The sequence below is a fragment of the Equus quagga genome, chromosome 2 (genome assembly GCF_021613505.1).
Source record: "Equus quagga isolate Etosha38 chromosome 2, UCLA_HA_Equagga_1.0, whole genome shotgun sequence".
Lineage (NCBI taxonomy): Eukaryota > Metazoa > Chordata > Mammalia > Perissodactyla > Equidae > Equus > Equus quagga.
Genome location: NC_060268.1, coordinates 40,394,819 through 40,418,707, shown reverse-complemented (window position 1 = coordinate 40,418,707; position 23,889 = coordinate 40,394,819). Strand labels below are relative to the sequence as shown.

The 23,889-nt window shown below is 40.1% G+C and overlaps 2 protein-coding genes across 4 annotated transcripts in view; one reads left to right on the top strand and one right to left on the bottom strand.

The window, feature by feature from the left end:
* Positions 1–17,032, bottom strand: part of ADAL (adenosine deaminase like) — a 37,202-nt gene extending 20,170 nt beyond the window's left edge. Inside the window, exons 1-4 of one of the 3 annotated variants that reach the window (XM_046652025.1) lie at positions 16,822–17,032; positions 4,044–4,272; positions 3,667–3,797; positions 3,091–3,151 (exon numbers count right to left, since the gene is read on the bottom strand). In XM_046652025.1, coding sequence (XP_046507981.1) covers positions 3,091–3,151; positions 3,667–3,797; positions 4,044–4,106 — 255 coding nt within the window. In that variant the 5' untranslated portion in view covers positions 4,107–4,272; positions 16,822–17,032. The remainder of the gene's footprint in view (positions 1–3,090; positions 3,152–3,666; positions 3,798–4,043; positions 4,273–16,821) is intronic. The other 2 variants (XM_046652024.1, XM_046652026.1) reach the window with 2 other exon arrangements.
* Positions 17,033–17,164: 132 nt separating this feature from the next.
* On the top strand, positions 17,165–19,308 carry LCMT2 (leucine carboxyl methyltransferase 2). The gene has a single exon (XM_046652022.1). The coding sequence runs from the start codon at positions 17,186–17,188 to the stop codon at positions 19,244–19,246; it is 2,061 nt and encodes a 686-aa protein (XP_046507978.1). The 5' UTR covers positions 17,165–17,185; the 3' UTR covers positions 19,247–19,308.
* Positions 19,309–23,889: the final 4,581 nt, after the last annotated feature.

Below are 23,889 nucleotides of genomic sequence, written 5' to 3'. Positions count from 1 at the left end.
ATGCTACAGCTTTATTTCACACATTAAATTTGATATGCAAGGAATGCTGGAAGTCTCTCACATGGTTAAGATTATCTGGTTTGTCATGGTGGAGACTGTGACAGAAATAGAACATTTCCAACTGCCATCAACACCCCCTCATTCTCACATTCAGTTTAAATCTGCACATCAAATCACCCACACCTTTTGTTTCTCTTCTCTCCTTTTAACCATTTTAACTGTTTCTCTATTTCCTAGTGTTCCTAACAGCAGATTGATAAAACAGAGAAATGAGGTAAAACTAAAACCAGTTAAAACCATCTATGAGTGTGTAGTACTAGAAAGGTACTTACGGAAATAAATAGCTAAAATGATTAGGTATTACTGATGTAACATTTAAAGTCATGGCTTAAAGTTCTTATTCAAGCTATTTAGGAATAAGTTGTATTTTTCAAGAATTTCTTCAGGCAGGGTTAAATTTTCCTCAGAAGTACTCAGGGAAATTTCTCTTAGGCAAAGGAAATGGGTGATAAATATGACCAAAGTTATATCCAATTTAGCGAAAATCTCAACAATACAAAAGTTACTAAGTTACCAGGGTAGATATCTAAAGGCTGAAGGCATGTTTTCCTTCTCTGCCATCAGTCCTAAAAAATACCAAATCGAGAACAAAAAAGGACCAGGTTGGAAACGCTGTGACAACCAGCCCTAGTTAGTCCTTACAGTTGGTATCCTAATCTTAACCTGCTTTGACTACATGCACATGGGCACGCGAGTGCAGTGTCCTGGGAAAGGAACAAGGATTGGCTGGTTGTGCAGACAGTGCCTAATGGGGTGGCACCACCTTGGTGGATGCATTCATCTTTTGTGTGCGCTTCATCTTTTTCCCTTTGTTTTAAAACTAAAGCCAAAAAGGAAATTCCTTTTTGGAAGAAAGTCTAGAGAATCAGCCTCAGAGACTACACAGCTCAGGGCAACACAACAGCATTCAGAATCGGGTGACACCCCTGGACCAAGCAAGATGCCACTGCTTCCTCCAGCACTGAGCATGACCCTGCAGCCTCTCCACCATCATGGCAGGCGCTGGACCCTGTGGCACCACTGCTCCAGCAACTCCATGTTGCTGCCACTGCCACCAGAGTGTGGGCCTCGTCTTTGCAGGTTGAGGAATTTGCATCTTGTCATTACTCCAGAACTGAGCAGACCCAGAGAGGCCAACTCACTCTACCCCCGCTCACATGAGACACACAGAAACCTATTTGTTAACGGATGCATTGACAATGAGGGTGGAAGTAAGGGAGTGAAGTGGTAGTCCTTCTCAGTGACTGAAGTGATCATATCTACTATCCAGGGCACCCCCTTTCCTGGTGGTAAGGTACCTGTGAAACCAAATAGAACAAGAGAAGGTTGATGGCAAGTATAGAATGAGAGCAATGGGAGGAAGATTTATCTAGGCCATGGTGAGGCCCGTGGAATCCTCCCTACCCCATGTCCAAGAACACTTCCATATCTGCAGATTCAGCCCTTTCTGCTCCATGCAGCAACAGGTACTGAGGGCAACTCTGTACTCTTCGGGCTTTCCTTTCCTATGCCCTGGACTGAGAACATGTACTCAAGTTCCTTCTTCAGACAGAGTACATCACAGTTAGTTAAGTTTCTGCTTACTCAAAGGATGGCAAGACTGCATATCTTGAATGAGAAAGAACACGGGTTCTGGAACCAGAGATAGTCAATTCTGCCACTTACTCTCTGTGAGTGACCTTGAACAAGTTACACCTAACCTCTTTAAGCCTTAGTTTTGTTCAGCAGCAAAAAGGAAACAATAAAAATACGCACCTCAGAAAGCAGACTTGAGTGTAGTGTTTGGCACATGCCACAGTTAATGTTATTTCAGTCACACTGCAATCCTCTCTCTTTGAGATTACACCCAGGTCACCCTGACTAGACTGTTAAGTGATCCCCACATACTCAGTCCCACCTCTGCAAACAATCTCTTGGCTTACTCCCACACATGGTTCATTTATTATACGTAACCATTAGAAAAAATGCGAAGCAAGCAGTATAACCTACGTTTCTGGAGAACTCACTTTTGATTGGTCAAGAAAGAATTTTCCTCCTTAGCTGAGACTGATTCTTGTGATAAGTGTTAAGTAAATTAATCACCTTTTGGAGGAAAGTTAACTCTGACAAGATTTTGCTTCTCTCCTTTTATAAAGAGGACATTTTAAAATGCCATCCTGGTCAGATCAATGATACAGAAGCCAGTCTTCCATATCAGACTCTGGTATCACAGAACTTCAGATAAGAGAACACACTAGTGTCCTTTAGTTCTTCAACCCCAGAGGGAAGGCACAATTTCCCTGGGCATTAATCATTCAATCTCTAAGCACTTCTTCAACTTCTTCATTCTCTACAATGTCCACCCAGGTAGTTAAAAGTATTGCAAACAATACAGACAAAGTCTTATCAAAGACATGCCCATCTGTGGTCAAATACTTCATATGATGTGTTACACATCGAAAACAGGACAAGATTTTCTCCTTCATATTGTTCTCTATCTAATGTCAAGATGTCAATCTTGGTTCTGTCCTCATATCTTTTACAATGAACACAGTCTCTTGATATTGGCTCTTAGGCAAATGTCTTACACTGGTTTTGAACAGAGGTGCCATAAAAAACAGAAAACATTTTCTATCAGACTCTTGATGAAAGCAAAAGGTCATGTGCTACAACAGAACGGCATAAATTACTTAATTTTTTTAATAGTTTTTTCTAAGCATACTTGCTTCCATGTCTCCATTTCTTTCTTTTTTTTTTTTTAAAGATTGGCACCTGAGCTAACATCTGTTGCCAATCTTTTTTTTTTTTCTCTTCTTCTCCCTAAAGCCCCCTAGTACATAGTTGTATATTCTAGCTGTCGGTCCTTCTGGTTGTGCTATGTGGGATGTCGCCTCAGCACAGCCTGACGAGTGGTGCGATGTCCGCGCCCAGGATCTGAACCAGCGAAACCCTGGGCCACCAAAACGGAGCACAGAAACTTAACCACTTGTCCACAGGGCAGGCCCCACTTAATAGTTTTTAAACCAGTCTAAAAATTGCTTCATTTCTTACCATTAGAATATCTTCAGGGCTGGTTGTAAACTGATGAATAATCTGAAACATCTGGAAACACCTGCAACGTGAAAAGTTTTAATATAGTCTAGTCATCAAAAACTTGTCACTCAAGACAAACTCTCTAAGCTCAATTAATAGAATTTAGGCTGATAGCAAGTATATATTTATAAAGAACTACAGAATAGGTTTTTCAAAAATTACATTGATCGGGAAGGATAATCAAATGATTGAAAATAAAACATAACTGATATTTTTAACTGGGAAATAATAGTTCCCCTCTCCACCCCCAACCCCTGCTGGTAGCAGCCAACAGGGGGAGAAAATCGATAAGCCTATGTTTTCAAGTTTAAAGAATATTCCAATATAGTATAACTTTACAAACAACATAAATCACTAAAAATACTGTCGACAGTCTGACAGTTGAAAAAAAAGCTGTATGTCAAGTTATACTCTCCATACCAGATGGCTACCGTACTCCTTTAACACCTAAAATCTAAATTCTTAATACTATGTACAATCACAAAATAGTGATAGAGAAAAAAAGAAGTATGTCCACAACCTCCCAAAACTTACTCTTCCAAAGTTCTTTTCTTTCCCTTGTCAATCACAGTCATCTGATCGTGGATTTTAAGACCTGGCTTCTTGGCTATTAACTTCTTCATGGTATTAGAACTAATGGATCCATTTAAGTGGGCATGAAGTTCCTACAACAAGAATATAATCAGTAAAAACTTCTCAAGTATCCACTAGATTGATAGCATCACACCAGGTACTTGATGTTTGTAGTCTGTACTACTAGGCAAATTGCCTACTCGATGTAGCTATATAACTTTTAAAGTTTACAAAGTTTACAAATTCTACCTATAAAATTTACTTTTCTTTTGTGAAAAGAAACAACCCAGAAGTTATTATAAAGCAACCGCTCCAGAATTCCATGGTTGAATTCTTACCACTTTAGGTAATTCTGAGTAAAAGGCTGTCTTCCATGGCTGCTGTTCTTCCGCTTCTGTCATGATTCAGCAGAACAAAATGGTCTTCTCCAAACACTCTTATTCTTGGTATGGACAAGACAATGTACTTCACTGAGTAAATATTATGGTCTTGAATTTCCTTCAGATTGCTTTACGTCCACACATTTTTATAGATTAGCTGCATATGCAGCTCTAGGCTCAGCTTCACCTGTTTAAACAAACGTGACCATTTTCAGATGTTGACATAAAAGCAAAGAAACAGGATTTTGCTAATATATTTCTCAAAAGACAAAAGCCCCCCTCCAAAGCTAACTTAAATGAGCTAACAATCTGAACTAGAAATAAGAAAAGGCCTCAAGTTGGTAAGAGGTGGATTAAAATCTGAAATTTCACAGGGTGTATTCCTTACCAATTAGCCATTTCTATAAAAATACTTCTAAAACTAGAAATTTAGAAGTCCTATTTTGGGTAGAAAGTTTACATTTTTGAACTGTTTAAAATATATAAAGGAAGAGCAGAGGCATCGGAGTCAGATGGACCTAGGTGAATCTGTACTGGTTCTGCCACTCAGTAGTTGTGTGGCCTTAGTCACTTAACCTCACAGCTTCAGTTTCCTTATTTGAAAAAATGGAATAAAAACGCAGAGTAGCTGTAAGGATTAATAAAGTAATTTAAATTCCCCTCTTCTATGTTCCCATATAATCCAGTGACTACCTTTAACCAGCACTCTATCACACTGTATCTATCACTGATTTACTTGTCTTTCCCCTTCACCAGACTATCAGCTTCCTAAGGACAAGGACTATGGCATATTCTATGTCCTTAGCGCCTAGCACAGCAACTAGCACATTGGAGGTGATAAATAAATTCTAAGTTCCCTTTACCTCTGAAGGTGGCTTACAAATAAAGATAAAATTCCAAATGAAATTTAGTGATTTTCAAGGTAGCCACCTTGACCTCCTGGGTTCTCACGTATTAATGCTGACGACGATGTTGAAAAGAATAGCAATTTCCATTCAGAGTCTACCAGGTATGAGGCAAGCACTTTTTTTTTTTTTTTATTTTTTTTTTTTATTAATGTTATGATGGATTACAAGCTTGTGAAATTTCAGTTGTACATTTTTGTTAGTCATGTTGTGGGTACACCTCTTCCCCCTCCGTACCCTCCCCCCACCCCCCCCTTTTCCCTGGTAACCCCCGATCGGATCTCCTTCTCAATATACTAATTTCCCCCTATGAGTGGAGTCATATAGAGTTCGTCTTTCTCTGACTGACTTATTTCGCTTAACATAATGCCCTCGAGGTCCATCCACATTGTTGTGAATGGGCCAATTTCGTCTTTTTTTATGGCTGAGTAGTATTCCATTGTGTATATATACCACATCTTCTTTATCCAATCATCAGTTTCTGGGCATGTAGGCTGGTTCCACGTCTTGGCTATTGTAAATAATGCTGCGATGAACATAGGGGTGCAACGGACTCTTGAGATATCTGATATCAGGTTCTTAGGATAGATACCCAGTAATGGGATGGCTGGGTCATAGGGTATTTCTATTTTTAACTTTTTGAGAAATCTCCATACTGTTTTCCATAGTGGCTGCACCAGTTTGCATTCCCACCAACAGTGTATGAGGGTTCCTCTTTCTCCACAACCTCTCCAACATTTGTCGTTCTTGGTTTTGGATGTTTTTGCCAATCTAACGGGGGTAAGGTGATATCTTAGTGTAGTTTTGATTTGCATTTCCCTGATGATTAGCGATGATGAACATCTTTTCATGTGTCTATTGGCCATATTCATTTCTTCTTTTGAGAAATGTCTGTTCATGTATGAGGCAAGCACTTTTAAAAATATTATCTTTAATTCTCCTAATAATCTTGCAAAGTAAATATTTTTACCACATTACAAACCAATAAATTGATACTGAGAGGGGTTAAATAAGTCACCAAGATATTAAAATGGGAAATAAAAAAAATAGTTTGTACAAGACTAGACAAAGCCATAGAAACCCAGAAAGACCAACCCAGTATTAAGGTGGCATTTCAATGGAATGCCATAGTAACTGCTTAATAAATAGTAAGAAACAAAAAAGATGGACTATGTAATCAATGATATTTAATACTTCTACTGAAGAACATAAAAGATGTCATTAAGATGGAAAAACATACCTTATCTTGCATAGGTAAAGTCAATTTGCCATAAATTGACTTATGAAGTAAATGTTAATCAAAATATTCCAAAAATTATTCCATAGAAATTGATTTTAAAGTTCATATGGAAGATTTAACTTGTAAAAATATCCAGAAAAAACTGTGAACCTCAAAAGAATAATACCCAATATTAGTAAAGGTGTGGGTAAAAGTTCTGGTGGGAGCAGAACTTGGTATAGTCTTTTTGGAAAGCAATTTGGCAATATCTATCAATACTGGGAAAAAAAACCCCATATATTTTTTGACCCAATAATTCTACTTTTAGGAATTCATCCTATTATTTTATAGGATATGTAGAAATAGATTTCTTGTAGCATTACTTATAATAGCAAAAAACAGGAAACAACCCAAATGTCCATCAGCAGGGTAAGGGTTAAATTAATTACATCTCCATCCAACTGAATATCTATGACTATATGGAAAGACCTCTATGATATAGTGTTTCTTCCAAAACATAAGTTGCAAAATAGACTGTTTAGAAAGATGACACTTATGAACAAAGCATATATGTATGTACACACACACCTATTTATTTACATCTTTATGCCTAAAACACATATGAAAGGATACATAGAAAATCGTTGCTACTAGAAAGTGGGTTGGAAATGGCAAAGGTCAAGGAAGAGAATTTTACATTTCCCTTATATAGTTTTGTGCAATTTGAAGATTTTACAGTAAGTATGCAATATTTGATAGCTTTTTGAAATAATTTTAATAAACGAAATTTTTAATTAATAAACATACCACAACTTACAGAATGCAGTAAAGCAACTCTAAGAGGAAAGTTTGTAGCAATAAACATCCACATTAAGAAGAAAGATTCCAAACAAACAACCTAGCCCTACATCTTAAGGAACTAGAAAAAGAGCCAACTTAGCCCAAAGTTAGCAGAAGGAAGGAAATAAAAAAGACTAGAGCAGAAATAAATGAATATAGAACAGAAAAACAATAGAAAAGATTAACCAAATTAAGATTTGGTTCTTTGAAAAGAGAAACAAAACTGACAAACTTTTTTTTTTTCTGTGAGGAAGATTGGCTCCAAGCTAACACCTATTGCCAATCTTTCTAATTTTGTTTGAGGAAGACTGTCCCTGAGCTAACATCCATGCCAATCTTCCTCTATTTTGTACATGGGACACTGCCACAGCATGGCTTGATGAGCAGTGTGTAGGTCCACACACAGGATCTGAACCTGTGAATCCCAGGCTGCTGTAGCGGACCACATGAACTTAACCACTACCCCACCAGGCTGGCCCAAAATTGACAAACTTTTAGCTACACTAACCAAGAAAAAAAGAGAGAGACTCAAATCATCAAAATTATAAATGAAAGAGGAGGGGCCAGCCCCATGGCTGAGTGGTTGGGTTTGCACGCTCTGCTTTGGCAGCCCAGGGTTTCGCCGGTTCAGATCCTGGGTGCAGACATCACACCGCTCATCAAGCCATGCTGAGATGGCGTCCCACATGCCACAACTAGAAGGACCCACAACTAAAAATACACAACTATGTAACCGGGGGCTTTAGGGAGAAAAAGGAAAAACAAAAAATCTTTAAAAAAAAAAGAAAGAGGAGACATTACAACTGATAACACAGGAATACAAAGGATCATAAGAGGGGCCAGCCATGTGACTGAGTAGTTAAGTTTGTGGGCTCCGCTTTGGTGGCCCAGGGTTTTGCCAGTTCGGGTCCTGGGTTCAGACCTAGCACCACTCATCAGGCCATTCTGAGGCAGCGTCCCACATAGCACAACCAGAAGGACCTACAGCTAGAATATACAACTATGTACAAGGGGGGCTTTGGGGAGGGAAAAAAAACAAAATTGGCAACAGATGTTAGCTCAGGGCCAATCTTTAAAAAAAAAAAAAAAGGATCATAAGAGGCTACTATGAACAAATATACACCAAAAAACTGGAAAACCTAGAAGAAATGAAAAAATTCTTAGAAACACACAACCTATGAAGACTAAATCAGGAAGAAATAGAAAACCTGAACAGACCAATACTAGTAAGGAGATTGAATCAGTAATCAAATATTTCCCAACGAAGAAAAGCCCAGGACCAGAAGGCCTCACTGGTGAATTTTACCAAACATTTAAAATTAACATCAATCATACTCAAACTTGCAAAAATTGAAGAGGAGGGAACATTCTCAAACTCATTTTACAAGGTCAGCATGATCCTGATGCCAAAGCCAGATAAGGACACCACTGGAAAAGAAAACTACAGGTCTTGGGCCAGCCTGGTGGTGCAGCAGTTAAGTTCGCACATTCCGCTTCTCAGCGGCCCGGGGTTCGCTGGTTCAGATCCCGGGTGCAGATATGGAACCGCTTGGCACACCATGCTGTGGTAGGCATCCCACATATAAAGTAGAGGAAGATGGGCACAGATGTTAGCTCAGGGCCAGCCTTCCTCAGGAAAAAGAGGATGATTGGCAGCAGATGTCAGCTCAGGGCTAATCTTCCTCAAAAAAAAAAGAAAAGAAATCTACAGGCCAATATCCTTGAAGAACAGACATGCAAAAATTCTCAACAAAATACTAGTAAACTGAATTTGGCAGCACATTAAAAGGATCATTCACCATGATCAAGTGGGATTTATTCCTGGGATGCAAGGATGGTTCAACATGAAAATCAATCAAGGTGATACATCACATTAATTGAATAAAGAAAAGAATCATATGATTATCTCAATAGATGCAGAAAAAGCATTTCACAAAATTCAACATCTTTCACGATAAAAATACTTAAGAAGTTAGGCATAGAAGGAACATATCTCAACATAATAAAGGCATATATGACAAGCCCACAACTAACATCACACTCAATGGTGAAAGTTGAAAGTTTTTCCTCTAAGATCAAGAACAAGACAAGGGTGTCCACTCTCACCACTCCTATTCAACATAGTACTGGGAAGTCCCAGCTAGAGCAATCAGGCAAGAGAAAGAAATAAAAGGCATTAGAATTGGAATGGAAGAAGTAAAAGTCTATTTGCAGATGACATGATTTTATATATAGAAAATCCTACAGACTCACTCAAAAAGCTGTTAGAACTAATCAATGCAAGTCAGTAAAATTGCCAGAATACGAAATTAACATGCAAAAATCAGTAGCATTTCTATATATTAACAACAAATTTTCTGAAAAAGAAATAAAGAAATTGATTCCATTTACAATAACATCACAAACAAAATATTTAGGAATAAATTTAACCAAGGAGCTGAAAGATCTCTACTCTGAAAACTACAAGACATTGATGAAAGAAATCGAAGAGGACACAAATAAATGGAAAAATATACTGTGTTCATGGGCTGGAAGAATTAATATTGTTAATATCTCAATACTACCAAAAGCCATCTATAGATTCAGTGTAATCCCTGTTAAGATTTGAATGGCTTTTTTTTTTTTACAGAAATAGAAAAAACACTCCTAAAATTTATACAGACCTACAAAAGACTCTGAGTAGCCAAAGAAACTCTGAGAAAGAAGAACAAAGCAGGAGGCATCACACTTCCTGATTTCAAGCTATACCATAAAGCTATAGTAATTAAAACAGTATGGTACTGGCATAAAAACAGACAAATAGACCAATGGAACAGAACTGAGAGCCTAGAAATAAACTCAAGAATATAGTCAACTAATATTTGACAAGGAAGCCAAGAATGCTTGATGGAGAAAAGATAGTCTCTTCAATAAATGGTGCTGGGAAAATTGGATCTTTACATGTAAAAGGATGAAACTTGATCCCTATCTTACACCACTCCCCAAAACTTACTCAAAACGGATTAAGGACTTAAATGTAAGCCAGAAACCATGAAACTCCTTGAAGAAAACATAGGAAAAAAGCTTCTTGACATGGGTCTTGGTAACGATTTTTTGGAAATCACACCTAAAGCATAAGCAACAAAATAAAAAATAAACAAGTGGGACATCAAACTAAAAAGCTTCTCCACAGCAAAAGAAGTCATCAACAAAGAGAAAAGACAACCTACAGAATGGGAAAAAAATATCTGTAAACCATATAGCTGATAAGGGGTTAATAGCCAACATATATAAAGAACCATACAACTCAATAGCAAAAATAAACAATAATAATAATCCAATTAAAAAATGGGCAAGGGACCTGAACAGATATTTTGCCAAAGAAGATATGCAAATGGCCAAAGGGTATCTGAAAACATGCTCAACATCACTTGTCATTAGGGAAATGCAAAAGAAAACCATTATGAGATATCACCTCACACCTGTTAGAATGGCCACCATCAAAAAGAAAAGATAACAAATGCTGGTGAGGATGTGGAGAAAAGGGAACCTTTGCTCACTGTTGGTGGGACTGTAAATTGGTACAGCCACTATAGAAAACAGTATAGCGGTTCCTCAAAGAATTAAAAATAGAACTATCATGTGATCCAGCAATTCTACTTTTGGGAATATATCCAAAGGAAACAAAAATACTAACTAGAAAAGATATCTGCACCCCCATGTTCATAGCAGCATTATTTACAATAGCTGAGACATGGAAACAACCTAAATTTCCATCAATGGCTGAATGGATAAAGAAGTTGTGGGATTTATATACATGATCTCATTTATATATGGAATCTAAAAAAAACCAAACCAAATGACAAAAAATCCCACCACACTCATAGAAAAAGAGATCAGATTTGTGGTTACCAGTGGTAGGGAGTGGGGGCAGGGGGAAGTGGAGGAAGGTGGTCAAAAGGTACAAACTTCTAGTTATAAGATAAGTGCATGCTAGGGATGTAATGTACACCATGATGACTATAGTTAACACTGCTGTATGACATACAGGAAAGTTGTTAAGAGAGTAGATCCTAAGAGTTCTAATCACAAGGAAAACTTTTTAATTTTCTTTTTATTGTACCTATATGAGATGATGGATGTTAATTAAACCTATTGTGGTAATTATTTCACAATATATGTAAATCAAGCCATCACGCTGTATACTGTAAACTTATACAGTGATGTCTGTCAATTATTTCTCAAAAAAGGGAAAAAATAAATAATTCATTAATAATTTTAATAAATTAAAATTTAAAATAATTAGTAAATTATTTAAAATAAGTATCGGAGGAGGTCATCAGAGGTTCCTTACCCCCTCCTCTGTCCTTGGAACGTACATTCTGCCCACCATCCCCACATCAGGAGCTGTTTCAAGGATGCAGCCTTAAGAGAGTATAGTCATGCTTCACTTAACGATGGGGATATGTTCTGAGAAACGCATCGTTAGGCGAGTCTGTTACTGTGCAAACATCATAAAGTATACTTACACAAACCTAGATGGCATAGCCTACTACACCCCTAGACTATATGATATAATCTTACAGGACCACAGTTGTATATGCGGTCCTTGGTTGACTGCAATGTCCGTTATGTGGCACATGACTGTAATGTGTTGTTGAGACCATCTGGACTGTGTACGTGGCTGAACTCGATTAAGGCCTCTACATAAACTTTTAAGATTCTGGCAGGCAGGTTCGGAGATCTACCCATCTTGCCACTGCCCAAGAAAAGGCTCACATACAAGTTCCATTGCTTATTAAACCTGCCACCCACCAATCTGGAGTGGTTTGCCTCTGTCTTCAGTCTCTCTTTACCCTCCTTGCCCTCCAGGTACAGGGGCTAGTTTCACATCTCACCCAGGGAACTCCCAAGGCTGTGAACCAACAAAAAATCAAACAGAGAAAAACAAATACCATATGATCTCATTTATATGTGGAATATAAAAAAACAAAAAATCCTAAACTCATAGATACAGAGAAAGATTGGTGGGTGCCAGAGGCAGGAGGAGGGGGAGGAAATGGATTAAGGGGGTCAAAAGGCACAAATTTCCCGCTAGAAAATAAGTCAGTCATGGGGATGTAATATATAGCATGGTGACTATAGTTAATACTGTATTGCATATTTGAAAGGTGTTAAGAGTAAACCTTAAAAGTTTTCATCATAAGGAAAAATTCTGTAACTATGTATGGTGATAGATATTAACTAGATTTACTGTGGCGACCATTTTGCAATATATACAAATAAAATAATAATAAAATAATTGATAAATAATTTTTTTAAACTCTTGCAAAACAATTTTATTATTATGAATTGTAAGAGGAAAGAACTTTTATGTTTAGACAATAGAATGACAGCCTGAAAATCCACTTAGGACATTTTACACAACAGGCTGGAAACAAATCTAAGAGGTGGCTAGCTTTTCATAAACATTTTCAATCTTACTCCAGGATCCTGACCTTATTTTTTGCACATTCAAATCACCCCTCAGGTTGACCTTTACTTGTGAGTAAATTTACTGACCTATTGGCTATAGTGTTAACCTATGGAAACTTGAACGCCATCAAAACAAACGCAATCTTTACACGTTTAAAAATAATTGTTCTTCCCACAGCCAACATCATACTCAATGGGCAAAAACTGAGCGCCATCACCCTGAAAACAGGAACAAGACAAGGATGCCCTCTATCACTGCTCTTATTTAACATAGTACGGGAGGTCCTGGCCAGAGCAATCAGGCAAGAAAAAGGAATAAAAGGAATCCAAATAGGGAGTGAAGAAGTGAAACTCTCACTGTTTGCAAAGGACATGATCTTATACATAGAAAACCCCAAAGAATCCATTGGAAAACTTTTAGAAGTAATCAACACCTATAGCAAAGTTGCAGGGTATAACATCAATTTACATAAATCAGTAGCATTTCTATATTCTAATAACGAACTGACAGAAAGAGAACTCAAGAACACAATACCATTCACAATTGCAACAAAAAGAATAAAAGACCTTGGGGTGAATTTAACTAAGGAAGTGAAAGACCTATACAATGAAAATTACAAGACTTTCCTGAAAGAAATGGATGATGACATAAAGAGATGGAAAGACATTCCATGCACATGGATTGGAAGAATAAACATAGTTAAAATGTCCATTCTACCTAAAGCAATCTACAGATTCAACGCCATCCCAATCAGAATCCCAATGACATTCTTTACAGAAATAGAACAAAGAATCCTAAAATTCATATGGGGCAACAAAAGACCCTGAATTTCTAAAGCAATCCTGAGAAAAAAGAACACAGCTGGAAGCATCACAATCCCTGACTTGAAAACATATTACAAGGCTACAGTAATCAAAACAGCATGGTACTCGTACAAAAACAGGTGCACAGATCAATGGAACAGAATTGAAAGCCCAGAAATAAATCCACACATCTATGGACAGCTAATCTTCGACAAAGGAGCTGAGGGCATACAACGGAGAAAAGAAAGTCTTTTCAACAAATGGTGCTGGGAAAACTGGAAAGCCACATGTAAAAAAATGAAAATTGACCATTCTTTTTCACCATTCACCAAAATAAACTCAAAATGGATTAAAGACCTAAAGCTGAGACTTGAAACCATAAGGCTTCTAGAAGAAAATATAGGCAGTACACTCTTTGACATCAGTATTAAAAGGATCTTTTCGGACACCATATCTTCTCACACAAGGGAAACAATAGAAAGAATAAACAAATGGGACTTCATCAGACTAAAGAGCTTCTTCAAGGCAAGGGAAAACAGGATTGAAACAAAAAAACAACCCACTAACTGGGAAAAAATATTTGCAAGTAATACATTCGACAAAGGCTTAATATCCATAATATATAAAGAACTCACACAACTCAACAAGAAAAAGTTAACCTGATGAAAAAATGGGCAGGAGACATGAACAGACATTTCTCCAAAGAAGATATACTGATGGCCAATAGGCACATGAAAAGACGTTCATCATCACTGATCATCAGGGAATGTAAATCAAAACTACACTAAGATATCACCTTACACCCATTAGAATGAGAAAAATAACTAAAACTAACAGTAACAAATGTTGGAGAGGTTGTGGAGAAAAAGGAACCCTCATACATTGCTGGTGGGAATGCAAACTGGTGCAGCCACTATGGAAGACAGTATGGAGATTCCTCAAAAAATTAAAAATAGAACTACCATCCAATCCAGCTATCCCACTACTGGGTATCTATCCAAAGAGCTTGAAGCCAACAATTCCAAAAGTCCCATGCACCCCAATCTTCGTTGCAGCATTATTTACAATAGCCAAGACGTGGAAGCAACTTAAGTGCCCATCAACAGATGAATGGATAAAGAAGATGTGGTATATCTATAAAATGGAATACTACTCAGCTGTAAAAAAGAACAAAATTGTCCCATTTGCAAAAACATGGATGGACCTTGAGGGAATTACGTTAAGTGAAATAAGCCAGATAGAGAAGGACAATCTCTGCAGGACTCCACTCATATGAGGAATTTAAACATGTGGACAAAGAGAACAGATTAGTGGCTACCAGGGGAAAGGAGGGGTGTGGGCACAAAGGGTGAAGGGTTGCACCTACAACACGACTGACAGACAATAATGTACAACTGAAATTTCACAAGATTGTAACCTATCATTAACTCAATAAAAAATTTTTTTAAAAAATTGTTCTTTTATTGATGCTTGCCTAGGATACTGCTACCAACAATACCATGCCCTGCCAAATTCAACCTTCCAGGGCTGGGTTTGGCCTGAGTCAGAAGAAGCTGGGCTGTGAGGGAGGAGTCAAAAGGCAAAATGTTGAGATAAGATCTTCCTATATTTGTGCTAACATTTCATCAAGTTAGAGCGGGGCCAGAACCCAGTCTCCTGTCTCTCAGAGAACTTTTTTCATGCCAAAAAAACCCCAAAAGGGAATTCAGAGTAATAAAAACATTTGTTACTATTTATTAACCACTTACTATGAGCCAGGCACTGTACTAAGGGTCTTAGAGGGTTACTTTACTTAATTCTCAAAACAACCCATCAGGCACTATTATCCTCATTTTACATAAGAATAAACAGATTAAAAAAATAACCAGAAAACAATCATAAGGCACCCAAATCACAAACTTTGCTCCATTCTCTTTCTTCTTCAATCACTTTTCTTGATCTGCTCTTTACCAAAAAAGTAATATTTCTAACATCATGTACATTTTACTAACTTGTCATTAAAAAATTCATTTCTACAGCACTATACATTTTTTTCAAAGTCCTACAACTCTTTTTTTTTTTTTTTTCCTCTTTGGCCCTTGATCAACCTTGAGACACCTCACAAAGCAGCACTTACTCCTCTCATTTCAGAGGCGAGGATCCCAAGGCCCAGCAAGCTCAGGGGAGTTCTCCCACTCCCTTCAGGGGCAATTCCAAACTTCTCAAGTGTTGCACCAGACCTAACCGCCTCACACTGAACTGACAACCCAGCAAGGAGCTTTACAGCGACAACAAAAGCCACCAGGCATGAATTCCCTGTATTTCTCTCTGTCCTCCTCCACACTTGAACTTATCTTTATTATACCATTTCTTCCCTCATGAGTCAGAGAAAAAGGATTCATTCCCTGTCCCCAAGACTAATTTGTGCTGACGATCCCATTCTTTCCTATCTATTCCAAGTCATTACTCCACCAGTTAACGTCACTTTTCTATTCCTCCAATCTCTCGCTCCACTGGCAAACTTCTCTCAGGAGACCAACATGCATGTGCAGTATTTGCTTACATCTAAAAACCAAAAAAACAAAAAATTTTCTTTTATCCCACATTCCTCTTTAGCAACTGCCCTGCCTTTCTTTTCCTTTTGAGCTAAGCTCCTTGAAAGTATAATTTAGACCGGCTGCCTCCATTTACTTTATTTCCTACTCACTGAAACATGGATTACACTCAAGCTGCTCCACAGAAATTACTCTCCCGAAGGTTATTAAGAGCTCTTAAACCCAAATCTGAATGACGCTTCTCAATTATTAAACCTTTATCCTGACTCAACCTTTTGAGTTCCAGTATCCAAACTAGCTGGATTCCAAAACTCACGGTCTTAACCATGTGCTAAGCTGCTTCAAATCACAGTCATCCCGATTTCCTTCTCCATCTCAGCCCCTACTGTCAGTCACCAAATCCCAATTAATAAATTACAAATCTCCTAAATATCTCTGGGAGCGGCTTCCCACTGGTGATGACGCTCAAACACCTAATTTAGAAACTTGATGGTTATCTTAAACCCCCAAAAAGACTCAGACCACGTCAGAAGGAATAATTGCCTCTCTTCCGTGATTCTCTCCTCCGCGGGCATATTCAACACTACCCTAGAATCACAGAACTCTCAAAGTGGAGGGGAATGTCATTTTACAGCTGAGAAACAGAGGCCGAGTGGTTAACTTATTGTCAGCTTCGCACAGAGCCAGGAATATAAGGGAAATAATAGTATCTATCTGTGGGGACACTTATTGGATGAATCACCACCTCGGTAAAGGTTTTTTCATTTTGGATCTGGCCTCAGGGACTTGTTTTCAGGTTGAAATGGGATCTCTTTCATAACGATGAAAGCATTAAACAAATTAGTGAGCACTAGTAGTTAGCATCCGAGGAACGACACCCTGTCCTTGCTCACCAAAGTCAGTGGTCTTAACCCTGCTTTGCCCCACCAGGGGGCATCCTCCGTCCAAGGAGGTCTGGTTGTCAGTTCCCACAGACTCACCTCGTCAAGATTTTTGTCAACGGTTGAGTCAAGTACGAGAACTTAGGTAAAAAAGTTCAGACGGAAAAGCTTGTAGAAAAGCGCCAACCCGCGCTTCCCTGACACAGTCCACGCGTCCACAATAAGCCGTAGCTGGCAACTTCCCGCGAAAACGCAGTCCCAGAGAATGACACTCAATTCCAGTCGAATTTTAGCACAAGCTACATCCTCTTCAATTCTGATTGGTCAAGTGCCTTCTGCCCGGAAGTGACGCACACGTGTGCGCGGAAGAGCAGAAACTGAGCGGGGGCGATTTTTCCGTACAGAAGTCCGCGAGGCGGGTCCTACGGCAGGACAGATTGCCACTCCTGAGTCTCTCCTGGCCATGGGCCCGCGGAGCCGCGAGCGTCGGGCAGGGGCAGTACAGAATACCAACGACAGCAGCGCCCTCAGCAAGAGCTCTCTGGCCGCGCGCGGGTACGTGCACGACACCTTTGCCGCGTTGCTAGTTCCGGGGACTGCGCGCCGCGCGCCTCTCATCCACCGCGGCTACTACGTCCGCGCACGCGCCGTGCGGCACTGTGTGCGCGCCTTCCTGGAGCAGACGTGCGCCGCCCCGGGCGCGCCTCGCGGCCAGGTTGTGTCGCTGGGCGCCGGCTCGGACTCGCTGTATTTTCGCCTCAAAAGTGCCGGCCGCCTGGCCGGGGCTGCGGTCTGGGAGGTAGATTTTCCCGACGTGGCGCGGCGCAAAGCGGAGAGGATTCGAGATATGCCGAAGCTGCGCGCGTTAACGGGACCCTTCCAGAGTGGGGACCCCGCGTCACCGCTGTGCTTTGAGAGCCCGGACTACCGCATCCTGGGCCTGGACCTGCGGCAGCTCCCTCAGTTGGACCGGGCCCTGGCCGCCGCGGGCCTTGACGCGGCCGCACCCACCCTGCTCCTGGCCGAGGCCGTGCTGACTTACCTCGAGCCAGATGATGCCGCGGCCCTCATCACCTGGGCGGCCCGGCGTTTTCCTAATGCCCTTTTCGTGGTCTACGAGCAGATGAGGCCGCATGATGCCTTTGGCCAGTTCATGCTGCAACATTTTCGGCAGCTGAATTCCCCCCTGCACGGCCTCGACCGCTTCCCCGACGTGGAGGCCCAGCGGCACCGCTTCCTTCAGGCTGGCTGGACTGCCTGCAGTGCCATGGACATGAATGGGTTCTATCGCTGCCTTGTGCCCGCAGAAGAACGCGGGCGCATGGAAAGGCTTGAACCTTTTGATGAGTTTGAGGAGTGGCATCTGAAGTGCGCCCACTATTTCATTCTGGCCGCTTCTAGGGGAGACGCTCTCTCCCAAACTCTGGTGTTTCCATCTTCAGACGCCTTTCCTCGGGTGGATCCTGCCGCCCCTTCAGGAATCTTCCCTACCATGGTAGTCACTAGTGACAGCCAGGGCCCAGACCTTAAGAGATATGGCCACAGCTCTGTCCTGTTGAGCTCAGGCATTATTCTCAGTGCGGGAGGATTTGGAGTGCAAGAGGGAAGGCATTGCCGAATTAGCAAGTTTCACTTGCTCTCAAGATATTGTGACACTGAATGGAAAGGCAACCAAATATGCGGTTGGGGGACTGGAGCTCAGTGGGATGGACGGCTTTATCATACCATGACAAGACTTTCAGATACTCAGGTTCTGGTTCTGGGAGGGAGACTGTCCCCAGTAACTCCAGCCTTGGGGATTCTCCAACTTCATTTTTGTAAGAATGAGAATAATAGCACTGAGAACCTAAATGTAACAGTAACAAAGGCGGGCCCAGAAGAAGATTCCACTTTGTCACGTTGGAGGCATTCAACAACAGAAGTGTCCTATGAGAACCAAAAATATTTGTTTGTGTATGGGGGTCGAAGTGTGGTGGAACCTGTACTAAGTGACTGGCATTTTCTGCATGTGGGGACACTGGCTTGGGTCCGGATCCCAGTGGAGGGGGAAGCACCTGAAGGTCGGCATTCCCACAGTGCTTGCAGCTGGCAAGGGGGAGCCCTTATTGCTGGAGGTCTGGGTGCTTCCGAGGAGCCACTGAGCTCTGTACTCTTTCTGAAACCAATCTCTTGTGGATTCCTCTGGGAATCAATAGTCATCCAGCCTCCCATTACCCCAAGGTACTCCCACACAGCTCATGTGCTCAATGGGAAGCTTTTGCTGGTTGGAGGGATCTGGATTCATTCCTCCTCCATTCCTGGAGTGACTGTTATCGATTTGACTACAGGATTGAGCTCTGAGTATCAGATTGACACAGCGTGTGTGCCATGGCCATTAATGTTACACAACCATACCAGCGTCCTCCTTCCTGAAGAGCAACAGCTCCTGCTCCTTGGAGGTGGTGGGAACTGCTTTTCCTTTGGCACCTACTTCAACCCCCATACAGTGACATTAGACCTTTCTTCCTTAAGTGCTAGGCCGTAAGGACTGGACTTTTGGTATATTCAGGACCACTAATTAGACAATAAAGATTTCCACAAATAGGATTTGACTCTGACTATAGATATTACCACTTCCTCCTTCTGTCTCTTTTTTTTCTCATTAGCACTACTATCCAGTACAGAAAGTGAAAGAGGTTGTTAAAACACATACCGGTGTTCAGAGAGATGGTACAAAAATAAAACATAAGTAGGCCTATCTGAAGAGAGTGGTCATCTAGTCCTGCAGTAGGAGTTGGGGGACCTTGGATCTCTGTATCTAGTTTATTGGTCTTCCTCCCATTTTCTAATCTAAGTTTATCCACTTAGTAAGTTACAGTGACCTTTAGCCTAAGTCAAGTGAAAAATTTCTCACTCCCAGGCTTTGTGATTTGAGATAGTACCTTGGAAAAAGTTTCACACAGATCCTTGGTAAGAATACTGCGTTGAATATAGTCAAAGGGACATGGTATTGACCTCATTCTTCATACATGAAAACTGAAATGAACCCAGTTGCAGTTTGGTTAAAGTGTTGTGCTGTTTTGTGTAGCAGAGATCTCTGGGATAGCTTTAATAAGACACATTTGTAGGACTTCATAGAAAAACATGCCTTTGTTCCACTTTTTGCCACTGATTCCCTATTTATTTAGATTTACAAGTGCTAATAAGCCAGATGTTTGATGCCTCAATTAATTTTGTACATGGTATAATAATGTCTTGCTCCAGACCTACTCTCCACCTTTCACTATGTTCTGTGCCCTTTATGGACTACATCAGCAAGTTTTCTTGTCCTCTAGTTTCTGGTGAGTTCCACCAGTCAGAGGCACCACAGTGGATGGTTGGGCAGGAAAAATGAGTCAGGGTATCCGCAGCATTTATTTCTCCTGCCAGTCTGCAAGTTGGCAGTGGTTGCATTCTTCTGTCAAGGCTACAGCTCCTGTCATGTCGTCTCCTATAAGATGGAGCTCTAATTCTGCATCATTTCACGTTCCGGTAATTGTTCTTCTTACGTCTTTAGGCTCAGGAGTTGTAATGGCTCTTTGCTAAACCTGAGCTGCACTGTCTAATATAGTAGCCATTAGCTACCTGTGGCTATTCCGACTTAAATTAGTTGAGATTAAATAAAATTAAGAATTTAGTGGCTTAGTTGCACTAACCGCATTTTAAGTGCTCAGTAGCCACATATGGCTAATGGCTACAGTATTAGACAATATGGATGTAGAACATTTCCATCATTGCAGAAAGATCTGGACACCACTGAGGTACCTCACCGTCTTGACTTGGTTTCTCTTAACCTTGTTCACCCCCTTTTAATTAGTATCTTCATTAAACTCTCCTCATTTATTCCCTTTAAAAGGATCATCTTTTCCTGGTGAGGCTTATGAGATCAAAGAAATATCTTAGGTGTTCGTCCTTAGAATTTGAGCTTTGATCTGTCATCTAAATTGTATATACCTTGTGAAATTTCACATCTCAAAAGGTAGTGGCTTTGGTGGTATTAATTGTACCACTTTAGTATTTCTTGTTAGTCTTCAATCCTTGAAAGCTACCTAAATTCTATAAGTATCATCAATGTTAATATCTTGATGGACTTAGCATGACACAGAATCTTTTTGCCCTAAATATTTTTATTAACAACTTTGCATATAAATGAATGTGAAAGGTGATTAATATAAAAACTGAGTAGCAAACACAAACCTATGTGTCTGGAGAGGCAATCTTGGCTCTGTTGGATGAAGGCTCCCAGGAGACAACAAACTGAATAAAGGGCTCAGCTTCCCTGAGATTGCAAGAGCTCTTTCTGGGGAAGTTCTTAGTTATGGTCATGAGTGAGTCCTGGGAAACAAAGAGCTTCACCTAGGCATCTAGCATGGCTGTAATTGTGTCAGGTACCAGATAACTGGCAGGAATATGATCAGAAGGGGAAAAGGCTGCTCTGTATTTTCTGTTTCTAAGTTCACCACAGCCTACCTCCAAGTGTCAGGTGCAGATCAAAGCAGAACATTGGTGAAGTGAGTGTTCTCAGCTATGTAGTAGTTAGTAGCAGAATTCTAACCTAGAAATGATTCCAAAGCCCAAGGTGCATCTTCCATTATGCCACTTCTTAGATGGTGCCATCAACTATTATTATTTCATTGCTTTTTGTGGAAAAAAGGTGGTGGTGGTAGTGGTGGTGGGGCGGAGAGATGGGGTTGTCAAGAGAATGTGGATGTGTGCCAGACCTAAATCAGCAGTGCAGTGGTGCCTGCCTTCTTGAGCACTGCCCAGTGTGGCACATTATGAGTAATTGGGCTTGTTCTCCACAGAGAAATTGCCCACATTTTCTCTAAGTGATTACCAGATTAAGCATGCCCTCCACCTCTAACCTTATACATTCATCATACTCAGTTAAGGAATTATTCGTTTCTCAAGCTCTACTCATTAGAGCACTAAGTTTTGTCAGCAACATTTACTCTGCTTTTGGAGCAGCACTCAGTATAGACTGGTGCTGGATCCCAGTTTCCTAACACTAATTAATCTGCAGCAGCTGGAGATGTGGGCCAGACTGAGAACTGAAGTTGGACAATAATTTTTGCTTCTCCATTTCACCTCTGAATATTTTTGTTCTAAAATTCTGGTATGGAGCTCTGGGGTAGGTTTGAGAGTTAAGGAAAGGACTTTTCCTTGTTTAATGATTATACTTCTTTTTAGACCAGAAAAACTAGTTAAGAAAGGAAGAGAATTTCTCTACTCTGAATCTCTGCTCCATCAGGGTCTCAAAAACAATGTATCAGTGAGGATATGAAAACAAAGTTAAGAACAATTCTTCCAGGACATGTTCTTCAAAGGCCAGTGCTGTCACTTCCTTGTGTGGATTTTACCACCGAATGTCCATTCTTCGTCTTTCTGCAGCTCTAATCCTTCTTAGTGATGTTAGCAAGTTGTCATCTATCTGATGTGTTCCAGTGTCCAGGCATTGCCTTGGTCTTCTCTTTCAGCAATCTGAGACCTTGAAGTCCTGGTTTATTCCATATGAATTTTGTGATCCCAAACCCAACCTCAAGCAACCCATGCCTACTCTGGGACCCATCCCACATGACATCTTCTGGAAAACACTCCCATCTGGCAGCTCCAATTGTAACCAAACACTCTCTCCCTATGTGAAAGAAGCCTGTGCTCTTTGGAGAGTTTGCTGAATAAGAGAAGAACTAGTTATGAAGGTGAGTTCTTAATCATAGGGACCATCTAGTAACGTCTAGTGTAACATTACAAGTAAACTAAGCCTTTTGACTGCAGTAATGAAGAAGGGGCTATAAAATGGTTTTAGGCTGGCAAGGTAGGTCATGAATGTGGGCTAATCACCTTTGGACTCCATGTTTAAGGAGAGAGGGAGAATATGTAGAGCAGAAATTGTGAAACTTACAATCAGCTTTAGAGTAGGCTGAGATTTCCTTGGATGACAATAATTAGGTAGTTAAACAAGAATTCTGTCATTCCGCAGTTTAGTTATAAGACTACTCATATTTCTTGGATAATGACATAAAGCACTTGGTGGGAAGGAGCAGTTCCTTGACTGAGGGAAGGAATTGTGTCTGTCTAGTTCACTTCTCTATTCTCAACATAGTAGATACTCAAAAAATGCTTGTTGTCCAATTTGACACTCAACTTATATTTGAATATTACTATTGTACCTACCATGCACAGATGTCAAAATTCCTGTAATTACCATGTGTGTAGAGGAACAGTAAGGTTTTAGAGACCCTCTCCTTAGGACTTTTTAAAATTCAACTGCCTTGACCTAGGTAAAGGTGGTAGACTTCCTGGTGTTACTCCTAGCTTTATGGAATAGACCTGAACCTTCTCCCTGATAGCAATTTCCAGCTGATCTTCATCCCCCTTTGCTCAACAATGGACCATGATTACCCTATATCCTTTGGAAATGAAATGAGCTAACTTTGCCAAAAGGCTAACCTGAGGGAGTATGAACATGCGGTTAAATATGCTCATGAGCACATACACACAGGATCTTCCTAGGATGTGGTGATGCTTCACTGGGCATGACTTGGTGTGTAACTCTCAAAGTAAGTTTAATATAGGGAGAGGAAAGATCTTGCCCTAATTTTTATGTGAAAAGTCATTTGCCACCTAATTGGAAGAATAAGGTTAGGAAATAAATTGTAATAAGGATTTTTAGGATATTACACCACATTCTGCCTTTCTCATTCACTAGCCTTTGTCCACATTTTTAGGCTTTTCATTAGAGCCTCAACCTCTGAATCATATTTAGACTTACTTTTTCAGAAAAAGTTAGAAAAGCTGATCTTTCTTATTTATGGATACATCAGCAACTTAACCAATACTTAAGAGGAAAAAAACAACTTTGCCGTTACCCTTCCTCTAGAAAAATCCAATTAAAAAAGCAGAGTCTAGACCTCAATCCACTAAATTTATATTTGGACAATTCAGTCCAGCCAGCATATTTTTGTTTCCAGTGCATGACACATAGTAAATGCTCAAAACATGTTTGTCACATGAATGAATATATGGTTGATTTAGCCTAAAATTAATAACAAATAATGAATTGTAATGTTAAGATCAGAGATTACTACCAGAATATCAAAATATAAAGTCATAGTAATTAAAAATAGTTTGATATTGGTGCCAGAATAG

Coding starts and splice junctions, on each gene's coding strand:
- LCMT2 (XM_046652022.1), top strand. CDS start 17,186: ATGGGCCCGCGGAGCCGCGAGCGTCGGGCAGGGGCAGTACAGAATACC.